At 36.9% G+C, this 24,305-nt stretch overlaps 1 protein-coding gene across 2 annotated transcripts in view; it reads right to left on the bottom strand.

Annotated features, from left to right (window-relative positions):
• The window catches only part of LOC149086994 (limbic system-associated membrane protein-like), a 45,164-nt gene extending 24,030 nt beyond the window's left edge, over positions 1-21,134 (bottom strand). Inside the window, exon 1 of one of the 2 annotated variants that reach the window (XM_089231209.1) lies at positions 20,840-21,134. In XM_089231209.1, the coding sequence (XP_089087335.1) occupies positions 20,840-20,897 (58 nt within the window). In that variant the 5' untranslated portion in view covers positions 20,898-21,134. The remainder of the gene's footprint in view (positions 1-20,839) is intronic. The other variant, XM_089231208.1, reaches the window with a different exon arrangement.
• Between the last annotated feature and the right edge of the window lie 3,171 nt (positions 21,135-24,305).

The raw sequence follows: 24,305 nt of genomic DNA, 5'->3' as shown, positions 1-24,305 counted from the left end.
TAAAGCAGACTTGCATCCAGCTGTGGAAAAATACGGTTTTTCGGATGGAAAACATAGGTGTTAACCCCTGAGAGGGTATATTGAGTGTCATTAGAATGTCTTGTCGAGGAAGGATGCCATCTATTTTGAAGCCGCAAATTTTTCCGCGAATACATTTTTTTTTCCGATTTCGTGCTCCTCCCCGAAACTCCGAGAATAATAAAACGACGAGGGAAGGAAAATACTCAATTTTTTCCTATTATTTATACTACACACATATTCCTATACTATCCTAAAGGGGAAGATAAAAATTTGAAAATGTAAAACACCCTCAACACCGTCCCCCCCCCCCCCTTCCCGTCTGTGATCAAAACGGGAACAAAGGCTCACTCCGCCCACTGGCAGTTGATCTGACAGGTTTGAGATGAAAAAATGTTTTACGGAAAAGAGGGATATACAAAGCTCTTTGGGTTGCTCGTCATTGCCGAAATCAGAGGGTTTCGAGGAGGTGAGATATCACGTAATTGCCGAAATACAAAGCATCAGGTTAGACGAGATATCTCGTAAATGCTGCTGAGGAGGTTGATAAACGATGAGTAGTACATCATCTAAGAGTATCTGTTGCCAGAATTCGGGGACATTTAGTTGGGGAAGTTTAATTTCGATAACCATGTATATACGGGCGTAAGTAGTATTAACATTGGAGGAGGGGCACAATGAATTTCTTCCAGATAGAATTCTTGGTTACTAACCTTCAAAAAGCATTCTGAATTAACAGACATCGATTAAGAGAGAATATAGGCGTATATGCATTTTACTTCGATGTTTAAATCATTTAAAAAGGTATTTAAAAAATATTTTCAGTATACGCTTCTGCATGTGTATATCATCCGCCAAGCACTTTCCAGCATCTACCGAACGAACTTTAACAGGCTTGGCTCAAATATACCAGTTACAAATCTTCCGGTACCTTATTACATCATTTCCAGACCACAAAGAAGAAATCGACCCATGAAAAAAAAACCACAGAAAACTGTATATTAGCTCTACTGTAAATAAGTTGGTCATATTAATACTACACGGCGGTATGTATAACTCGATTAAAAAGTTTTCAACCACATGGCCTATATTATATTTTTTTATGTAATCAATGTTTACGTTTCCACGCAAAAAATTCACAGAAAACACAGAAAACTCAGGAAAAAAAAAACCAAATTTTTAATACATAATATACACGGAAAACACTTGAATAACCTCTTAAATATTGAATAAGACTCGTAGAGTTTTCTTAGATAAAGGATAAAAGAAATAGAGGAATCCGTGAAAGAGTCATAGATATAAAGTGGCATCATCCCCCACTTGGCGAAAAAGAAGAAAACACTCGACGAAAGTATGAAGATAATACCGACGTTATACTTACTCATGCAAACAGTCTCCATAACAGTATATGATACATCACTGGCTTTCCGAAGAATGAATGGACGGAGGATTATATGAAATAAAAGAAAAAAAAGAAGAGGAACGAGGAAATGAAGTCAAATTGACCTCTTTTGACCCTCGAAGGAACCATTTAAAGAGGTCTCCGTCTTTTTATGATGAATAACAACAGCGAGCGATGGCGAAGCCAGTTTCGGTGCAAAGAAAAGAAGTATGAAATATTTCATGTGACAATATGCACGTGAAAAATCGCAATTATGCATAATTTAAAGTCCATTTTGGATCCTAATTGAAATCAGAGGGTGCTACATCTCTCAACAAAGGATTTTTAGCCCCCCTTTTTTCCTATTTGGTTTTTTTTTTCCATAGTAAATCTGCGGTTTAAATCAAAGATTCTCGCGTTTAGAATTTTTTAAATCTTGTTTAAAAATATTAAATTCTTGTTTAAATATATCAAATTCATTACATTCATTCGTTAAACATTTTTTTTTAAATTCTTGTTAAAATTTTTTAAATTCTTATGTTAGAAATCTTTTAAATTCTTATGTTAGAAATATTTCAAATTCTTATGTTAGAAATATTTTAGATTCTTGTTTTTTGTATTCTTAATTTCTTATGTTATTGAAATCTTCTATAAATTCTTATGTTATTGAAATCTTCTATAAATTCTTATGTTATTAAAAAACTTTAAATTTCTTTTGTTAAAAATATTGAATTCTCGTGTAAAATATATGAAATTCTCTCATAAAGATTTTTTAATTCTGATGTTGAGAAAATGAAAAATTTTCATGTGCAAAACCTGAAATTCTCGTATAAAGCAATTTGAAATTCACACGTAGTATGTATAAGGATTTTTTTCATTTTCTCTTGTAAAAAAAATATGAAATTCTTTTGCACAAAGAATTTCAAGATTCACATGTTAAAAAAATATTGAATTCTCGTAAAATATTTTAAATTTTCATAAAAAAAAGTTTGAAATTTTCGTATAAGAAAAATTAAAAATTTACGTACTGTAAACAGATTTCGGATTATCGGGGGGGGGGGGCAGATATATTGCTTCCGTATGTAAAAACATTCAAAATCATGGTAAGAGAAATTTAAAATTATAAGTAAAAAAATTGTAAATTCTCGTGTCAAAAATCGGAAATTCTCATACGAAAGTATCCAAAATTCTTGTATACAGTGATACCTCGCAACAATCGATACAACGATAAATCCCTCTACAACGGTATTTTTTCGAATTTTGTTTGAAGAGTTGTCTATATTCTAACGTTAAACTCCTCTCGGTACGATATCCTTTATTACGATAAATTCCTCTATAACAACATTTTTTGAGAACATTTTGAAACTGTTACAATGATATTTTGTATATTTCTCGCTCAAAATCACCTCCAATATATTATTTTAATTAATTGTTAGTTTTTTGCTCTTTCGAGGGTGTTTGGGTGCATCGGTATTTTTCGCTACTTAACCTCTGAATACCGTTACCTACCCTCGGTATTCGCGCTACCTAACCTAGCCGTGAAGCTACCAAGTACCAAACAGTATTATGCAGTAAATCACTTCACAGTGTAAACAAATGCATGTTATGATGGTAGTAACAATACGCCAATTCAGAGGAAATACCAATGACAACATAAATTTGGTAGTGACTAATGGTAATGAAACCACTCGATATAACGATGATCCCTCTGTAACGACATTTCTTCTTGGTCCACAGAGTATCAACGTTTCACTGTATTCGAAATTTTAACGTTACTGTTAAAAGCCCGAAAACTGTTAAAACCTAGGTTTTATCAAGGCGAGTTGAGATTGAAAGCGCGAAATACGCTTGTAAACGTTTTCATTTCGGGCTTTAACCAAGTCAAAGCCCGTTTTTAATGAATAAACTAACCATTACGAATTTATTGGTTCCTTATTGGTTCTCTTATAAATTAATTATTAATTATGATTACTTCAAATTGCAATTTTTTAGTAATTAACTATTGAATTAATCAATGCCGAAATAACGGCTTTTTTATTAATTAATTACAGATTGATTTGCAGTTCATACCGTTCGTAGAAATTAATTAATTTGAACAGTAAAAACAAATTTTTAATGAATCAATTACCAACCAATTGACAGATGGTCATGATGATCATTAATGGTCGGACTAACTGAATTAGTTAATTGATTGTAATTAATAATTGCTTAATTCATGTCAGGAACAAATATTATTATTGTTCATGACAGTTAATTAATTCATTTGCTAATTATTAATAAGTTAAAATTATTAAATATTTTAAATTATTAATTAATTAATTAATAAGTGGCAGGAACTAATAGTGTCCATGATGGTCAGTATATTCATTAAAAACGGGCTTTGACTGGGTAAAGGTCCGAAATGAACACGTTTGCAAGGGTACTTCGGGCTCGCTTAGGTAGGTACAACCTAGGTTTTACCAGTATTCGGGTTTCTACCGTAACATATATTTACGAGCTAATGCATATTGTCTTTCTCAGTAAATCTAAGTAAAAGAAGAAATTCGTTTATACAGGCTTTCAATAGAACGTACTATATGAAGCTCATGTAATTCCATGTGTTTTTTTGAAACAAGTAACATTTTTCTTTCCATTAAGAAAAATTCTTAATTCTTATTGATTATAGTAGAATTAATACACTTTTTTAAAATAATTACATTTTCGTTATAGTTATGATCAGTGCCGTAACTAGCCATTCCTGTGCCCTGTGCAAGAATTTGCATTTAGGCCTCCCCTTCAAATTGGGCCCTGTGCGGGTGCACGGGTTGCACCTGCCTAGTTATGATAACGTCCTTTTTCATTAAAATATTCACAGTACTTCATCTCACAGCAATTCCCGAACTGCACGTAAAATGTTCTAAGATCTACTAAAATAAATTCGTAATACGGGGAAGAATGAAAAGGAGAAAACGACGTATACACCTAAAAATAAATAGTTTAATGTCTAAAATAGCATCGGACTTAACAGCGTTATTGAAAGCTATAATTGCATGTTATATATATATATAATATCCAACACGCTCAGTAATTAGGCTTTGATAGGAAAATAATGTCATCGCCGCGTATCAGAAACGTTACGTCGAAAAACGATGTTATAATTTAAGGAAAAAAGAGACGCCCCCTGTCATTAAATGAGTGTTTGTTCTTGATGTCATCAATTGTCAGAGAAGGCAGTTTATTTCTGTCATCAAGACAAACAACGCGATCAACCAACCACGACACCATTATAAAAAAAAAACCACCAAATAAAGATCTCGCAACGCTTTTGTTAACACTATGTAATTGAGATTTCATGTTGTTGTTGTTGTTTTTTTGGACGCTGTTGTATTCTTTTTAAAAAAAAAAAACAACAAAGGTAGGTTTACGAGTTTTTTGTGGCCATGAAAATATCATTTTTCCCTTTAAAAAATAATAATCGACAATTAGACAGTATTTATGGCAACACTACTTGGGACTGACTCCATCTCATCACTCCTTGTTGCCAGATTCTCATAGCGATGGATCTGAGCTGGATATTAGCCTATTTGAATCTGCTACTCACTTCACATAAACCCGAATGCTCAAGCCATATTGCACCATATCGACATTCATCGATAGCGAATATACTGCTAACGGATGTTGGCGGCATTTGGCGAAAGAAAGGGGGCGCAAGTACAGTAAACTGAAGTAGTTGAACCCAGTCAAATCCAAGTATTTTTTCTTCACCTTCCGTAAACTTCGATTTACATTCGACGCAAAGGAACCGTTGGCACGAGCGGATATTTTGCTTTCCATAATAAGGGAGAATCATCATTTTGCGGAATTTTCCGCGCTGAGTTTAGGGAAAACGGACAATAAAAAGTCAGCCTTTAGATGAAGATGGATTAAAGATGGGCAACATTGGATTAACAATGTCCGAATATCTTTGAGTCATCGTACTAGCTACTGTTGTTTTTTTCAACCTTAAGCTGGTTCCCCTCAAACTATACCTGACAATATTTCATCGCTAAACAATTCATACCGAATTCGAAAATAGTAGATGGCAACACTTACAAAACACACCTGTCATTTTCGAACAACTCATGGAAAGGAAATAAGTATTCGTACTGAATATTAATGGAATAAAACCCGTCTAATTGAACCAGGGCCCAGATTACGTATTTTGCGGTCATTATGTAATATGTACATATATTTCGGAAGGGAAAAATTGGCATCCAAAAGACATCATATCTCTACAGAAATGCCGGAAAGCACCTCAATATCCAAGAAATAATTTCATCTTGCGCTTTCAGAAGTAAATAGGCCTACTTAATTAATACTAAATGAGAAAAATAATATCAGAACTGGAGAAAATAGTTTCAAAATTAGCAAAAGAAAGAACCAAAAAGAATTTCGAATTTTCTAAAGAAATAATTAAAAAAAAATGCAAATTTCCATTTAATGAAGTAAACAATTTCAGAATAAATAAAAACCTTCAATAATTTGGGGTCACCCTGTTTAACTCGAGGCTCGTTGGTCCATCCGTCAAGACACTACTGTGTATTACATCAAGTTGTTGTAGATCTGGATACTACCTTGATTGACTGTAAATGACTTGGTGGCCTACGGGCTTCATGGAAAGTGTTAATTTAGCCAGCTATGTCTGGAAGGTTAAATACCCCTGCTGTAATATATTTCCATGGTACATTATTATGTATCTTGAACCAAATTTAATAAAGCTATAGGTTTTCAACCTATACAGGCTTGACAAAGGTCGCAGACAGAAATTCCTTCCGGGGGAGAACCAAACTTTTACACTACAATAGACTTGATCTCGTGATTGTACATATATATATAAATATCATTCCTTTATCCACTGTATCGGATAAATGAGGACCCTCTGGCTACGGCCTTGGATTTTATACAGTATTTAATTGTATTAACCCCCTTAGCGTGAATTCCAAGACATCTCATCCAATCCGGTGCTTTGTATTTCGGCAATTTCGAGATATCTCGCCTCCTTAACATTCTCGGTTCAACAATGGCGAGCCCAAACAAGTTTGTAAATTTGGTTTATAAATACAAATTCAACGCCACAAGAGGCAAAATGCCCAACGAGGAGGCTGAGGAAATAGATGCCCATAACCAATATGGATGTCATATATTTCAAAAAAATAAAAATAAAAAATACAGCAACCCAATTAAAGGCCGCTGGTCGAGTGGTCATAGTAACGGACTCGCATCGCGGGGACCCGAAACCGACCATGGCCCCCGCTCTGTCCCCATAGGGGATATAAGCTGGTCACTCAGAGGGTTTGGGCCATGGTGGAAGAGCGATGCAATATCCGGAGCACTAAGCACCCAAAGACCACCAGCGGATAAGAAGACAAAAAGTTGAGGTTACATGGGCAGGTGCATACGCACGTCGCCAGCAGGCCACGAAGGGGGCCCACAAATAACTATAGACACACATATATAAGATACATAAATAATGCGAGCCGATCTCCCCGTTAAAAAGTCTCGCCACAGAGAACAACAGGCCTACAAACAGTACAAATATTCAGTCACCACACATCACTCACTTCACTTCTGAGATATAGATGACAGCACTGAAAAATCATACACAACACTAGATACGCACTCAGACTGTTAGGTACACACACTTACAATTCCGGCACAACTCACTAGGTAGTAAATTGCCTATGGCAATAGACCTGAGTTGTGTTCGGTTTCAAAAAAAAAACCCCCAATTAAAAATGGAATGGCTTCTTCCGAGAACATGTTTTTCCATTCCCTCTCCCAGGGCCATATAACAATGGCTGTCTCATGAGGCGCTGAAGCATTACCTCCTAGAGATAGGAGAGAGAACTAGGAGGTAAAATGGCTGAAGTCGGTAACAGCTGACGTCACACGTGACGTCATTCCCTTGCAGAACCGAGTGAGCCCGCTTTGCTACCTTGTTAATTACGGTACGTTTGCACAATCGCTGTAGTGTCCATTTTACTGTGAATTATTTCCAAAAAATTATTTTTCCCCCTGTTTTCATTAGTATCTGCTTATTTGTTTTGCCTTGCTTCGTTCAGCCATTTAAAAATTTGAAAATAAGAAATTTCGCATTTGCTTATGAGGTAACTTCCATTGAAAATATTTTTCTCGGACAAATTTTAGTTGAATCACGTCCGTTACTTAACTCTTATTTAAAATCCAACTCAGAGAGACAGATAATTCCAATTATCTTCTGAACTTTCTAATAATTTTAAATTACATTTTGTTTTCGTTTGAATTAGATGTAGCTTTTAAAGGCCTTAGACTTCGTTATTACCAATACAATTGAATCATAAAAATATGGAAAGCAAAAAATTAAATAAGTAAATAAATTCTAATGTAAAATGTTTGAAGTTATTATCATTATTTTGAATGCTAATATCAAAAGACATTAATTACTTGGCAACTATTCCTTGGATTTTATCCATTTCTTCTTATTTTCATGTCTTTCCTAATGAACTTTTTATCCCCATTCAAACTTTTAATTAAGATCAAAAAGCCCTTATTCTCATAATTAAAAGTCGTTATCCTAGAATAAATGTGGATAGCTTGTGGCCATATATCAGGGAACTCCTTCGTGAGTCTCTCTCTGAGCTCTTCAATAGCACCTTTTCTGTGGTTGAAAGTCTCGCGCTCTCACCATGGAGAGATTTATAAAGTCTTTCGAAGCTATCAACCGTTCTTTTCCATGTCTTCAACGCAGGGCCGTCTTAAGAGTATCATGGGGCCCCCCGGGCCAATCGATTTTTCTGAGGCTCTACCAAACAAATTCTCGAAAATTTCAACCAGATTTCATTTTTGTGAGGCCTCTCTTCGCGTGAAGGCCCCCGGGCCATGCCCGGGTGGGGCTGTCCCGGGGGCATCTCTTCAAAACAAAGAGATGCCGTCTGCTGTGGAAAAAAAAGTTGCAGGACTGTGACAGGCCACCCCCACTGATTCCAAGCGTGACATCAAAGAGATGAAACAGCCCTATATAGCCCTGGGAGCAAGTACTATCAGCCGCACAAAACGATGCGGCATTATAGAAAGGGCTAGATTTTTCCTAGTAATATAATATAGATCGGTGAAATTTATAAAACCCACTTATAGGGTTAAGATACTTTCGTGTAGAGACGGGAAATCTTGTTATCTTTAACTCTTTTAGCGGCGCAGCAGAAATTACCAAACCCCTTCAAAATGTCATATCTTTTTAAATGATGTAGGTTTTCTTCCGATTTTCAGCAGGTGCAACGTGAAAACTAGGGGGGGGGGGGATTGGGAAAAGTGTTTCATTGAGAAATAAACTTTACAAAATATCTGGGCTTGTCAATGCTAAAATAAGAGGCTTTTAAAGACTCGAAATACTCGTTAATACAGCTTTGAATGGGTTAGTTTTTCTGCAAGAGATGAGCAACAGATACAAAAATTATGGCCAACCATATCTTTGAATGTGTTAAAACTTTTTCTTCACATCCATATTTTAGTACATGTAACCTCTTCGCCCCAGAGATACACGTGTGTGTACCGCATTTTTAACAGTTTTAAATTGTTTTGAGCGGTTTACGAAAAATTCGCCGCCTGAAAAATTCACCGACAATAATTCACCGCCATGCAATTCACCACTAAGAAAATTCACCGACAATAATTCACCGCCATGCAATTCACCACTAAGAAAATTCACCGACAATAATTCACCGCCATGCAATTCACCACTTAGAAAATTCACCGACCAACAATTCACCGCCGGAAAATTCACCGACCAACAATTCAACGACGAAAAATTCACTGCTGGGAAAATTCACCGACTGACAATTCACCGACGACAGTTCGATGGAGTCGGTTAGCGAGGGAGTGCGCTACTGAGTGAGTGACCTAGTGAGTAAGTGAGTGAGTGATCCTAAAGATATATGGTGGAAAGTTTTAATAATGACTCGTTGACTCGTATTAATAATAATTTTTGTCGGTGAATTTTTCGGACACGGTTTTGAACGATTCTTTTTTTTCAAGTTAAGATCTGGAGTACACAAACGTGTACCTTACTGATATGGTCCTAGTAAAGATATCGATCCAAATTAATTAGCTAATTAGTTAATCAACTTTTTTAAAGGGTATTTTGACATACAATAAACACAAATCAATATATATTTTTTTTAATTGTCAGTTTTGACTCAGGTGTGAAGAAGTTACGCAGCGGAAAAACTCTTAATCCTTGAACGATCAAACTTCTGATCACACTTTTTGCGATATGATTTTTATACAACGTTATATAACTATTTGTTATCGGTGCCAGTTGCACTCTTTGACTTTCACTTGATTCATTTGATTCTTCGATTCACATAATTTTAATTACGATGGTGGTTACTATGTGTAATCTTTGATGTAGCAATAAATTTTGGTTTTGCCGGAGATGCCCGGGTCCTTCCCCCTGGGGGGCCGAAGTGCTTACGTTGCTTCTTGCAACACAGCCTGGGTGTCTCGCGGTTTCTACAGCTGGCTCCAGTCTGTAGTCCATCCAGACTCCATCGCGTGGCCCATCCCAATATTCGTACGGGCGATACTTTAATACGTTACTTTTTACGTTAGCGAGATACTTTTTACTTTAGTGAGAGACGATCTATGTCTGTAATGTTATATCCGAAGTATCTCGCTAATGAACTCACCTGGCAAATATAATGTCTAAAGTCTAAGTCAGTAAAGTAGAAAAAAAAGTAACTGTATGTGTGAAATGTTATACCTTTCAGTGAGGCGCCGAAACGGCAATAATTTCGATTCATAAAAACACAGCTAACAAGGGTTGTCACGGGATATATCACAGACTATGAGTATTAGTTACCTTCAGACGTGACATTTCCGCGACTTTTCGCCAACTCGGAATATCGTATTTCACACAGAGGCAGAATCGAGGCCTCCTCTGAAGAAACCGAACGACAGGTTAGATCCTGTAGGTCAGGTAGTTTCAGGTAACAAACATGTTCGATGTCATCATGATAAGCTCGTCACGTGATGGGAAAATTTTTCCCCAGTTATTATTTTATTTAGTTTTTTTTTTGTTGGGGGCGGGTTTCGACAGATTTGAAGATGAATTGGTTTTTCCTGCTACATTCATTTGAGAGAGAGATACGGGCGAAAAAATACTTATCCTTTAATATGTTTTATCGACTATATATAACGACTATCATCTTTCCCGATTCATCCTGCAGTCGAAATAGTCCTGTTTCAAAATTTAGGGATATTCGTCCTCTATTCCAGGGGATCTTCAACCTTTTCAGACATTAGGGGGAAAAAATTTAATTCTTTCCACGAAGCCCGCATGCTACCAAGTCATACCGTGCATTTGATACATTAAAAAAGCCGTCGTAACGGCCTTTTAATGCACAGAGCTATTGAATTTGGGAAGTATCTCACATTTTCTAAATACGGCAGCACAGATTCTATGGGGCCAGAGCTCTTTAACGATTTTTCTTTTTTTTGGAATTTAATCGTTTTTTATGTAAAAATGTTCCTAAAAATTGTCGGCAGGCCACAATAAAAATGTTCGGAGAGCCCCATTTGGCCCATGGCATATGGGTTGAAGTTCCTGCTCTAGTCAAAACTGTCCACTTCGATCCTTTGATCCACTGTCCACTCCTACGTTTGGCATAACTAGATTCACGAATTTTCGAAAATTTGTAATTATTATAAAAATATGCCAATGTAATATAAATTATGTCAAATAAAGTTTAAAAATGCATTAAAAAGAGCTCGCGCGCATGATGAAATAACCAGACATCAATGTAATTGAATAAAAGTTTATTCAAAATAAAAGAAATTGCGTTATAACAGCGCAGCCAAATAGGAGCTGGCACCGTGACGTCAAAAAACCTTGCGCTCGCGTGCGAAATACTCTCTCGTGTGGCCAGGAGGATGCGGCATCACGGAGGGGGTGGGGGTAAGCAGCGAAACGTAATAAACTGTCTTTGTCCGACAAAAGCCGTTCAATCAATTTGCCGCCTGGCAGTCGAGTGGTTAGGGAACTAGCTTCTCACTGTGCAGGTCTGGGTTCGAATTCCGGTTCGGGCTTGGATGTTTACTAACAGTAATAAATTCCCTGGACGGATCATGCTTTCCCTTGGGATTGCGTGAAGATCACATTATTATTATTATTATCTCCCCCCAAACCCACCCTTTATTTTCTTACACGGCCGAACATCCTCCCTCCCACTACCACCTGACCCTATCTGCTTCTCGGACCTTCATCACACAATCAGTTAGAAGAAAAAGAAGGTTGGGTTTTGAGGGAAACGAAAGCGTTTCAGTTTTTATGATGAATTTCCTTTCCCCTCACAGAAATTCACTGTTATGTCGCTGTAGAAGTTTCACTTCAATAAATTGGAGGATATTAGTAACGGAAACTGTGCGGGACAGCACGCACAATTGAAAAGACATGATGCAAAGATTAATACAGATCGAAAAATAAAAGGCGCAGGGCGATGTGAGATGCATACAATGTTGTCATCATGATATAACCAGCCTGGTCTATCGCCACTGGAGAATTTTAAAAAAAGGAGTGACTAACGACGATGGATTTCAGCACTCCGATACATTCAAACACGGGGAATTCATGTAAACCATTTGTATACTTCCCGCGGCTTGTCATAAACGGTCGTTTCAGTGACCTCTCTCTTCACTCAGTCTAAAAAAGACCTCATCACCAGCCAAAAAATGTTGTTCATTGAGAAGACTCTCTCTCTCTCTCTGGTAACGAACAGAGAGCGAAAAAAAAAATGTATATAAATAATCATGTTTCCAAAAAACGCGTTTTTCCACGTAGAAACACGTATCTTCCCACGCCTTGACGCTAGAATACTGTCACAAGCTCTGTAATTTTTTGGTGGTTTTTTTTTTTTACACTGCTCCGGTACGTTGACTGCTTGACTAATGAACCTTCACTTCTATTTAAATAAAGCAAAGAAACATTTTGCGTTAAGAAAATGTTTGAATAACGTCTATTTTTCTTGAAGGAACGAGGAAAACGTTTTCCTCGTGGTGCTGATGTGAAAGATTTAAATGTGTATTTCGTTTCAATTTTTTTTATCTTCTCCCTGTGCCGGTTTTATCAGCTTGTCATGCTAATCATGAACCATCACAAGTAGGGGAAACTTTTTGACCTTGACCATACAGTAAACCCTGAAACAATTGAAATAGTTTTAATAGTATTTGCATTCTAACTGATGACCACAGGCTTCACATAATATGTCTCGCTCAGGGATTGAACTGCGTTGTATGTGTATAGCGGACCGATGATTGTCCCAAGAGGTCTTGAATTGACGTCATGACCCACACAAGGCGGGGTAGGAGCAGACAGGACTCTGGGGCCTATATTGTTTTGATTTTATTTTTTGCACCATAAATGCACTGCAAACAACCATGGCTATTTATTAAACATACATATTTAGTATCCGATTAAATTGACAAGTTCTCCCCAAGGGGGTGTGACAGATGCGGCCACACAAGGCCCCGCGTTTGAAGGAGTCCCGCATACGTTTCTTTAAATCTAGATTTTTTACTTCATGAGTAGCACAGGAAGTCGCCATATTGGTTAACTTATACACGGTTTGTATGTCCCTCAAAGAAAGAGAGAGGGAGATGGATGTCACGTGATCCAAAAAGCCTCATTGAAGTAAACCCGGGCAGGACCGGGTATTATAGCTATTAACAAATAAACGAAAATCATTCGCAACTCGAGATAACCCCACAGAACTTTATCCCTACCGACTCCGCGTTCGGTAATGGCGGCCCTGGAATTGGCCTAATCCTGAGGGTCTAGTAATATTTCATTTTGGACTTGGAAATCAATTTAACTTGGATAATAATGCAGTTATCATAAACTGTAATTAAAACAATAGAAGGATAAAGTACAACCGACTTCAGCTAGTTTTTGGGCCCTTAATACCTTTGTTTTTACTTACTTGCAGTTATTTTTTCTTCCTTCCAAAAATTATAAATGTTTTTTTAGTGCCTATTTTTGCCTGCCTGTTTCGACTATTTTTAGTGTCTAAACTTAAGGGCTCTTTTGATCAGTTTCCTCTCTTTTTTTTGAGAGAGATTTTCTCAAAGGATCTATGAAACGTATTGTGTACATTAAAGAAAATATGATCATTTGTGATGTACAATTAGACAGGTTTATTCCAATGCCTCACAATGGTTGATTAACAAAAGTGCAGAATTTTAGCTTAAAGGGGGAAAAAAATGTCCCGCTCTAGAACATAATAAAAAAATGGAAACGACTGAGAGAAAATTTTGCAACCAATTATGTGGGAACGAAAAACAGTCGTCCCATTTGAACAATACCCGTTTACCATACGTCCCATTCGACCAAACGGGATGTATGGCCACCGTACTTGCAAACGGGACTAATTTTTGGATATAGCTATCATTCGGTAATTGTTATCAGAAACCCCGCGTCCCGATGTGATCACATTAAGCGGCATGCATTGTATAAAAGGCCCAAAAATTCCTTTTTTTCCCGAGATCCGAACAGAACTTATGAGGAATAGGCCCTGCCAGTGGAGGTAAAAGCAACTGGTATGATATGGGTTGGCTTAACCCTTTAATTTGGCAGTGTTGCGCTCAAGCAACATGAGTTATTCTTCAAATAAAGGCAATGCATATTTTGAGCTCGTTTCGGCGTTGATGCTTCTAAACAACTCCTTGTTTTATTTCGATTTTCACTTGTGTGAGCTGTTTCTGAAGTTTCTACAACTAACCAGAGCAGAATGGCTTAAAGGCACGCGTCCCGTATTTCTTGACAAGCCAAGCAAAAACGATTTTTAATCCTTCATTTTGGAGGGAGATACCATGTGAGCAATATGCCTCGTGCCTTCAAAGATGTCAAATAAGTAAGTTGACAAACAATAAATGCCATTTTTATACTATTCAAATCTTCATAAATCATATGACTACAGTGTGTCCCCTGAAGTGCAAAATCTCATGTATATACATTTTTTAATATAGACAATATATATAAGTTTTTTTTGTCATGTAATAGCATTCAGGATACCTCATTTGCTTAATGTAACCCCTCAAAATTTTTCTCCTCTGGATATTTCAATGCTTGTCAATTGGGGAGCTAACTTTTAAAAGAACTAATTTCCAATTTTGCTAAATTTACAATAGAAGTAAAAAACATATTCCTCGAGAATACGTTTGCTTTACAGAAGTGCAAAATAGCCCAACAGGTAGCATGAAGAGGAATGGGTAAAATAATACTTGTATACTCCATGTTTCTTGATCAACATTTATCTACATTTGAATTTTTGAAATGATCCGTTTTGAGAGAAAATTAGTGGCCTTTTGATTAAATTTTGAGCTGGTCAAGACCGAAAGATTGGAAATTTCTACGTCACCATTCTGATTCCAGAAAGCTTTTCCTAGCCCAGGAATATTTAGGAATATTTGAGATGTGTGTTTAGAAAAAAATGAAAATGTTCTCTTTTGAAAATAAGCTCCTCTCTCAATTAAAGAGTTAAGTTGTGGGGGGATTCTCAAAAATAAAATTTCTGAAGTGGGCGACAGAAAAAAAAAATTTGGACACTCCATTAGTGCATCCAATTCATTCCATACAATTTGAATTCTTCCAAAAACCAAGTTCACTGAAAATAAGTGAGAATCTTAAGTTTTAAATAGAGATGCAGAAACAAAACAAACACAAAACTGATCAGTAGCGTAGATATCCCATCCTGTAAAATGTTTGTTTCTTGCAGAGCCTTCTAGTATTCCACATACCGCTGATTCAGCAACCGAGAGAGAGAGAGAGAGAGAAAGGCAAGTATCTCATACTGTCGGACCTCATCGGTAGGATCTAAGACAAAAAAGCCGCTAAGTGCCGTCAAACAGCAGCAGTAGCAAAACCGTTAGTGCAGGAAAAAGACTCGATGCTGCCCTTTTGAACGAAAACCTGGATCTTAACTGTTTTCTTTGCTATTTTTCTTCCGAAACTCCTTACCTTTCGACAACCATCAAGTTTAAAAAAAAAAGGGAAGCTGTCATGTCGGTAGTAGTAGAAAGTAGAACATCCAAAAGAAAAGAACAAGTAGTATATGTTAAGTTTCAGGGAAATACTAAGCGAAAAAAACCCCATCCCAACCAGAAATAAATAAAAAATACAGTTCTTTAAAAAAGAATAAGAAAAAAAGCAATGAACTCTGGGAATGAAGGGTGAATAAGAGAGAAATTTAAAAAAAGAATCCGCGAATGTCTTGGACTCATTCCTAAAAAGCAAAGCCCAGGTGACAGGAATAGAAGCCTACGTACATATGTATTATACATAAAAAATATATATATATTTAGTGTGAAAATAGTAGTAGTAACGGCACACATATGCACGAATTTCATTTCTTTGCTCTTTGATATTCCCGAATTTTTTTTTTATTTATTTCTTCAGGCGTGCTTTCAGATACATACCGTATAAGAGGGGAAAAATACTCGGGAAGTTTTTTTTTACTCTTACTAGTTCTTTTACTAAATTTTAAATGATGTCACCAGATGTGTAGTGAAAATACACAATCAAGGGTCTTTAGTAATGGTTATGGTAATCAACTGGCTTATTTTTTTTCCCCCTTTTCTCAGAGTGTCATGTTAATGATCTTGGAAACGTAGACGCCATCGTTCAATATGAAATTAGTCATTGCGTTTGGTTAATGATCGTATGTTCTTTGGATTTCGTTTCAGAATGGGATAAAATTTATTTTTGTCTGCTTTTTTTAAATTAATCAGGTACACTTCTTGTGGTTTAAAAATTACGTGACTTTATTTTGTTGATGTAGCTTATAAATGAACAAGATATAATACCCGGCCCTACCCTGGGTTTTGTTCAGTCACTGGGAGGATTGAAAAACTGACAAACTTTTAAGCCGGGTTTTCTGCTCCGTGTGCAGCGTGAAAATGCTGATTAGGGGCCGTTCAAGTATTACGTAAGCAAATTTTTAGCCATTTTGACCCCTCCCCCCCCCCTCCCCTTGTCAGCAAAATTTTGTCATCAGCTCTGTCCCTCTGAATCCTAGCTCATATTTTCATAAAGGATGGTTGATGACGTAAGCATTATCCAACCCCCCTCCCCTTGTCGTCAAAAGTCAGCAAATCGGAACCCTCCCCCCATCGATGATGACGTAATACTTGAACGGCCCCTTAGTAAAAAACCTGAAATTCAAGTTTTTTGACCAATCAGCGTTTTCACGCTGCAAATGCTGTAGAAACCTGCTCCTAGGAAAACCCGGCTTTATAAAGGTATTGTACATAATACTGGCAGCAATAAAGAAGAGACAAACCACTGTAAACGCATTGCGAAGGAACCACGGTAACCAAAGTAAACATTCTGAAAGTGACTGTTAGGGCTCAGAAATCATTGTTTGCCCGAGTTTTTTTTGCCCATTTCGGGATTTGCCAAGGTCTGAAAAACTTTTAAAGTATCCTATCGTTCAAGTCGGGTTCCCCCGTTTGATATATATGCACAAAATTTGGTGACGATAGATCTAAAAATTGAGACGTTCAGAGCTAAAGTGGATCAAGTCAAGTAAATTCTGATTTACAATTGAATTGCCGCTTATTGTTTTTGAATTTTAAAATCATGATCCATATTTAAGTTAGTTTTCGTACTACAACAATAAAAAGAAAATTATCCTCTAAATCACTTTAGGATTCAACTGGTGTTAATAAACTTTAACCTTGATTATCTCAAAACTATATTTTATGGACTTGATCCACTTTAGCTCTGAACGCCGCAATTGTAGATTTGTATAGAGAACACACACATACACGCAGAAGATCAATTTTATATGTATAGATTAGGTGGCTAAAAGTGTCTCAATTCTAAGATCTTTATTTTTCTATTCTACAACTTTTCCTACTTTTATATTGTTATAATATAAAATTTATATTTTTAAAATTAAACACATATCGCGGGATAAAAACTATGAGATCATGCATCATCATCATTATCTCAAAACGTTTTTAGTCCGGTTTGAAATTTTCACAAATATCCTTCGTGGATCTGGGAAGAGTCAAATGACTCCCCAGACTCCTGTTTGAAATGTTCCGTAGTAGGCTCTTGGTTGGATTTGGGAGGAGAAATTGGTAAATGGCAATCCAAGTATTGCTTGTGTTCTTTCCATCAATTTTCCAGAGTTTGAGACAAATGTATTTTGATATCGCCATTTTGGAACAGGCGAGTTAATTGATGGGTGAAATATGGGTCATGAAGAATGTTAAAATATAGGCTTCCCTCGCTTTTTACGTGATTAATTGTTTCAACAAAATGGAGTCGCGTAAGATGAAATGACGTAAAGGAAGTTTAATTTAACGGGGAGAAAGATGGAGGGGGGGGGGGGAGATTTCTTCAGAAGGATTAAAAAAATTCCCAACAGCAAGGAACCTTTTTTGTAATGAATTAATTATTTATAAAGTTATGAATAGACCCCCCCCCCCCGTGAATTTAGGCAAAATGAATCAATTAACTTTAATTAACAATTGTTAACAATTAATGAATCAATACTTTTTCTGTCTTCACTACTTCTGAGTAAGTCCAGTGAGTGTGGATGCTTTCTTTCCTGAAGAGCCTAGTATGCCAGGCTCTTTTTAACGAAACAGTCGAGATTAGGCTGACAACCAGTATTTTTTCGTCTCCTTATAAAAACTTCAGCAGCAAAACCAAAAATTCCGCCCATTTCTCGCAAATATGAAAATTCTAGTTTCACTGTGGAACCGATTTTTTAAAAATATTAAATTTCTCATTGTATTCTTAATGAGTTATGAAACGTTGTTCATCAGTGAGATCTGGTGAGTTGTATTTGAGAATTTCTCTCATATTTGTCTCAGCTTACATCATCAAATACAACGGATTTCGTCGTCAAAGGATTTAACTGTTATATATATATGCATATATCTTCAATTTGCAAACCCATTTCCAAGATTAAAGTTAAATTCCAAGCCGAACACTTTCCATTTTAATGCGGATCTTAGTCCATAACAACAGAAAAAATACTTATGGTTATTGTAATGTGGACGCTCTGAGAGTCTATTTTTAGATTTCACAGACACAAATGTATTCACCACCTCTGCTTTTTGTAGTAATGATGGGGCATTGTGAATTACGACATACAACACACCATGTCATTTTTTATGACATGCTTCTACCAGGTGTTTCTCACCGAAAGCATTAAAGAGCGCAGAGTGCTCGATGCGTTTGCCCGATCGACTCCTCCAGTTAAAAATCTCATCCAAGTTTCTTCTAGGTAATGACATATTACTACTACTACTTAACCGTACATGCACCTCGTACACATGGAGGAATTTCTAACAAATTAGTACATGCAATGTGCATATACGTGCTGTGAAAATAACGTGAAGTTTGTTTCTGTTTAATGCTTGCTATGTGCAGTGTTGCCAACCGCCATTAATTTTTATAGCTATGAGTGAAGTGTGAAATGATTGAATGATTGTACCGCTGTAGACCCGTTGCTCTCTGCTGAGAGACTTTTTAACGGGAAGATATGGCACAATGCTGCTGATTTGAATCTTTGCAAGTGTTATTAATTGCTTTTTTTTTTGGTGCTCTTTTTTCTGATGGCGGTCATAAGATGCTCCTGACTCTGGAAAAGTTTGAAGATCCATGCTCTATCTTGGAATGAATGAATTCATTCATCATTGCTCTATATTGGATATGCAGTTGATGCTACTACCATACCAATTCCTGGTACACGTGAATCGTGTTCGTATTTTGAATATAAATACGAGTACATAGTATTGCATATTACGCTCTTTATTTTTGTATTGCATACTTCGAAATTTTGCACTGCCTAGCATTGTCGTGGAATAAAAACGTTGTCAAAACTCATGCTCCCGTCCACCATAATATCAGTATTTTTCAATGTCTGTTCGTACGAGAAAATACGGAGAAGTGTCTCCCGATTCCAGAGTGATATTTTCATGAGAAAATAGCGACTTTAGGATATCGTTTACCTCAGTAAAAAATATTAGCGAAAACATTTTACCATTTCCGAGATTAAGGAAGCAATGAGTGATTACAGTGAAACCTGCAAAGTTGGCTTCCTGTCTAAGTTGGAATACTTCTCAGGGAGGAACTGCATCTACACCTTTGTAAGTTGACCAGAAAACTGTTGCACCGTAGATCGACAACTTACATAGGTTTCACGGTACCAGCTTCCCGTAAGTTCGGGCCCTCGGCAAACATTAATTTTTGGACCCCTCCCCCTTTATGCATTGCGTTCTTTGATGATTGCAGAGTACTATTCTGTATAGCAATTATGTATAATTACTACCAAAAAAAAAGAAAAATTCTGAAGTATGCTATGACAGGGTTCCTCAGTGACTTGGAACATCAGGGGAGAATAAAAATTGTAAAAAGGGTCGCTTAAAGGTCAAGAAAAATGTTAAATATTTGGCCAAAGTCAGGGAAATATGCAAATATTTGATAAAAGTCAATAGTTCAGTGAAGGGAGGGGAAAAAACTTGAACTCTAAAAACAAAAATTGTAAATTCAGAAGACGAAGATTTTGAACTATATCTCTTCCTTCCGGAGTTTTGATCGAGGAAATAGTCAAGCAGATTTTGTTGTGAACCCTGCACGGCATTTGCTTTTTTCACATCTTATGAGGGAAAAGAGAAGGGATATACATTAAATTTTATATTCAAAAATTCAACAAGATGAGAAAGTAAATACACAGAACAAACTCTGAAAAGTAAGTACTTAGTGATATTTTTACGCAGGACCCAAACTAAAACGGGGGGTGGGGGGCAACTGCCCCGAGCAGTAAAATTTAAGGGGGTGGCAAACTTTGGGTGGAAACAATAACGCCTCATATTTTTACAGTGGGGGAGACATCGTTTTTCCCAGCCACCCTGTTGTCTGTTGTGGGCTTTGTATTTATAAATTTATGAAGTCCTGCGTGTGCCTTCCCCCAAATATTCTAGATTACGGCTCTGTCTTTACGTTGTGAATACAGATAAGTGGGTGTACTTACAATTCCACTGTTGGTAATATTTCAAGAAAAGGGGGGGAAAAGACAATGCAGACACAATTTTTGGGTCCCTTCTTAAAACTTGTGGACCCTGGGCACATGCCCCGTTTGCCAATGCGAGAAACATGCTCTGTGTATCAGAACTTTATACGAGTATAGTCTTGTATATTCAGACTTTACCTCTATTATAATTTTATTGCATATATTTTAAATTATTCTCACACTTACTTTGGAAATCAATATTTTATGATGTGCATGTTTTTTTTTGTTTTGTTTTTTTCGTTTCAGCCTGTGCATTCATGGAAAACATAACACGATCAATGTGTGATCAAATAATTAAGGTATAAGATATTTTTCAGTTATAAATTTTTTCTTCAGATATATTCTGAAAATGAAAAAGTCTTACCTTTGATTGAAGCGAAATTATACAAACACAAGAGAGTAACGAACAACACAAACATCATCCTTCACTAAACAAAACAGTTCCGTACGGTATAAATTTAACGTTTTCTCACTTAGTTAAACAGATGTCAAACACGTAAATAGACTCGTACCCAAATCCGAAAAGGTATTTTTTTTTTCTCCTCCTCACAAACTTTCCAGGAGGAGAACTAGAGCAGGCAGTGGCTGTAAAAAACCAGGAGTTAATATATATCTTAAGTTCTTATATGCTTTTTTCCTTCACTCGTGGAACTTTTCAACAACAACAGCAACGCCACCGTCAACCGAAAGGAAGCTCCGAGTTACTAATAATTGAACAAGTGCCAATTTTTTTCCCACCTTATATAAATAAATAAAAAAGGCTTTATATTTTTCTTTTCTTCATAGAGGTGACGTCACTTCATACTTGGGGACCCTCAAGGAGGAGAGAGAGAGGACAGTTATAAAGGAACGAGATGGATTACCCACGAGAGGAGAAAAATAAGGCAGAAGCAGTTCCCAATCGTTCCGTCATTTTTCCACTAAAGTGGTCTTTTCATTTATCACCGGAATCGTGCATTCATTCTTCCTGTTGCATGGATATGTTAGTTTAACATGGCTATTGTGACTGACATTATATTAAAACGTCTTCGTCCAATTTCTACCCATCTCTCGCGACTGACCGGTTTCACGCTAATGACTATATCGTTGATAATTTCGCTCGAGAACAGGAACACCGGGTTTATTTACATCCATCTTTAATGGCTTTAGCAATTAACCGTGTCGCAAATAATCTGAACGATGATTATAATGAGACTTCTATTCGGTTTCATATTGTAACGAAGCGTATCGGGAAAATAATTCGTTCATTGTTGACTCAATTAAGTTCAATTCTCATTCTTAATTTCATTTCCGAAATCGGACACTAGTCTATTTCAAGTAAATCATCCAGATCAATCCCATTCAAATGTAGCTAAACGTCACCCATACGCGTTAGGGTAACTAAAAGTGCAAGAACCTATTACAGAGAGAGTGTTTCTCAAGCTTTTTCAGCCCATGGCTGCCCCCTTTGGACCATCTTTTGTACTTATCGAATTGAGTTTGATCAAAACTAAATTGATAATGAAAAAAAAATCTTACAAGATCGATCTATGGAACCCTGGGCCAGGCCACCATCTATATTAGGCCTCCGCGCGAAACTCGTGACGTCACTGAAGGTCATCTCACCTAAGACGTCTTCTACGGGTATTAAGGGGTTCTAATCTCACCCATAGCCATTGGGTATAGTCGGCCGACCATGCGCCATCATTACCCTTTCTTCTATTATATCCAATGGCTATAGGTGAGATGACCTTCAGTGACGTTACGAGCTTAGACGTCACTGAAGTCGTCCATTTCACCTGTAGCCATTGAATAAAGCGGGCCAACGTATGCGAAATCTTTTTTTTTTTGCAGTGTATGTCTGTAGGTGAAATGGGCGACTTCAGTGACGTCACGAGTTTCGCGCGGAGGCTTTCTGCTATAGGTGGTGGTGGCCAATCACAGATCCAGAAGGGAGAAATCATCCTTCCAAGACCCGAATTATATGTGGGAAAAATAGGTATATGTGAAATACGGGACATTTAACGAACTTTTTCCAATAAATCGACCCTTTCAACATATCACCCTGGACTAGGTAAAGCTCAGTGAGGTAAGCTCAGTGAGCTTCCTTCTTTGTGAGGGATTTTATGCAGGGCAATCTCACACACACACACATCACACATCATCATGGGTCTCCGGGCAAAGTGATGCTCAAGGACGCCCCACATACATAGCTGGAAGTAAGACTAAGATATTAATAAACTTCCGTTTAAAATATTAGTTCTAGATCTCCTAGTGTCGGCCCCTATGAATATGATACCCCTGGTTGCATGGGCAGAATCCTGTAGGATTCTGAAAGTAGCCACATTCCTTCCCCCCCCCCCATAACCTCCTTAGAATAATCCCAAGAGGAAATACAGACATGTTAAGCACCACTGCCATATTATTTGACATGGATATTCAAAGAAAAATTTGTAATTGATCTGCATTCTTCGATTAGAATTATCAAGTTATGCATAAATCCCAAAAGTTTTATCGAGACTGCGCAAGGTATTAGGAAGCGAATGTTGAAGTAAAACAAGCGAAAAATCGGTTAAGCCATTTCAACCTGTGGATATACGTATACATGGTATAAATATAAAATTTATACATATAGTCACAATCGTACACACATAGGAATGATGGACGCGCCCATGTGGAGCATAAAACACCGCAGCAACCCTGTCCTATCTCTAACCGTTTTCGAGTTTGGTGGACGATTACGGAAGAAAATGCGTAGTCTGAAAAAAAACTCCAAATTTGTGAAGATTTTAAAAGACCTACATGCAAACTAAGCATATATTTGGAAAGGGCAGAGAAAATCCTATAAGGTGACACCATTTTCATCATAATATCTGGATTTAATGGCGAGCTATACGAACTGAAAGATTGGCGAAGTATAAATCGAATTGTCAGCAAAATTTGTAAACGCCGATTTCGCAAACACTTCCAGCTACAATCGATCAAATTTACCAGAAACTTGTTCATTTCAACAGCTATCGAAAGAGTCTAGAATAAACCATATCGATGTTCTAGTTCAGGAGAGAGAAATTCAAAATTTTGTTTGCAATACATTACTGAAATCGGAAGAAATTTCGGAACCGACGGTTAGATTTTATTAGCGACAATTTGATTTTCCACTTCAATCTTTTAGCACGTCATTAACCGCTTCGCTTACAAGCGATTGGCAAGAAATTCGGATAATCTGTTGGACGAATCTCAGCGATAAATATGGTAACCTTGTCCTAACCCAACCGCGTGTTAGAAAAGGAAGGAAAGAAAAAGAAAAGTAAGGGGAAAAACAAATGAGAAATTAAAACGGATATATATATAAAATACATAAGTATATCTCATACTTTTTCTCCTCTCATCTATACTATCTCTCATCTACTTGTAGATGAGTTTCTTTTCACCCACCTGTTATTTTGTTCTTAGATGTACATAACGAAGGTAAATCTTTTCGTAGTGTCTCAACAAAGCTTCGCGGTGACGAGTAAAGACTTTTTTGAATCTATTCCACTGGCATGTGGAAGCAATATTACCTTCTAGATCGTAGTGGTTACATCCAAATTGTCCGATGAAAAATGGCGTCCCCTTATAGGCTTTCTTTTTCCAAATATGCAGTTTGCATGTAGGTCTTTCAAAAACTGCATAAATATATATATTTGGTTTCACACCCCCCCCCCCCCATAATCATTATCCACATGTGGCCCTGAATGTTGTGGCTTGCCTCTCAAACCAATTTTGTAAAAATGAACTAAGCGGTACATTTAGATTGCTCTAATTATACCACGTGTCATTTAAGTGGCCCCGCGACACAGTTCCAGAACACT

This window comes from Pholcus phalangioides, unplaced genomic scaffold (assembly GCF_987345545.1).
Source record: "Pholcus phalangioides strain wild (caught in Gottingen) unplaced genomic scaffold, Ppha-v1.0 ptg000004l_1, whole genome shotgun sequence".
Taxonomy (NCBI): Eukaryota; Metazoa; Arthropoda; class Arachnida; order Araneae; family Pholcidae; genus Pholcus; species Pholcus phalangioides.
This window is presented reverse-complemented; position numbering and strand designations above follow the sequence as displayed.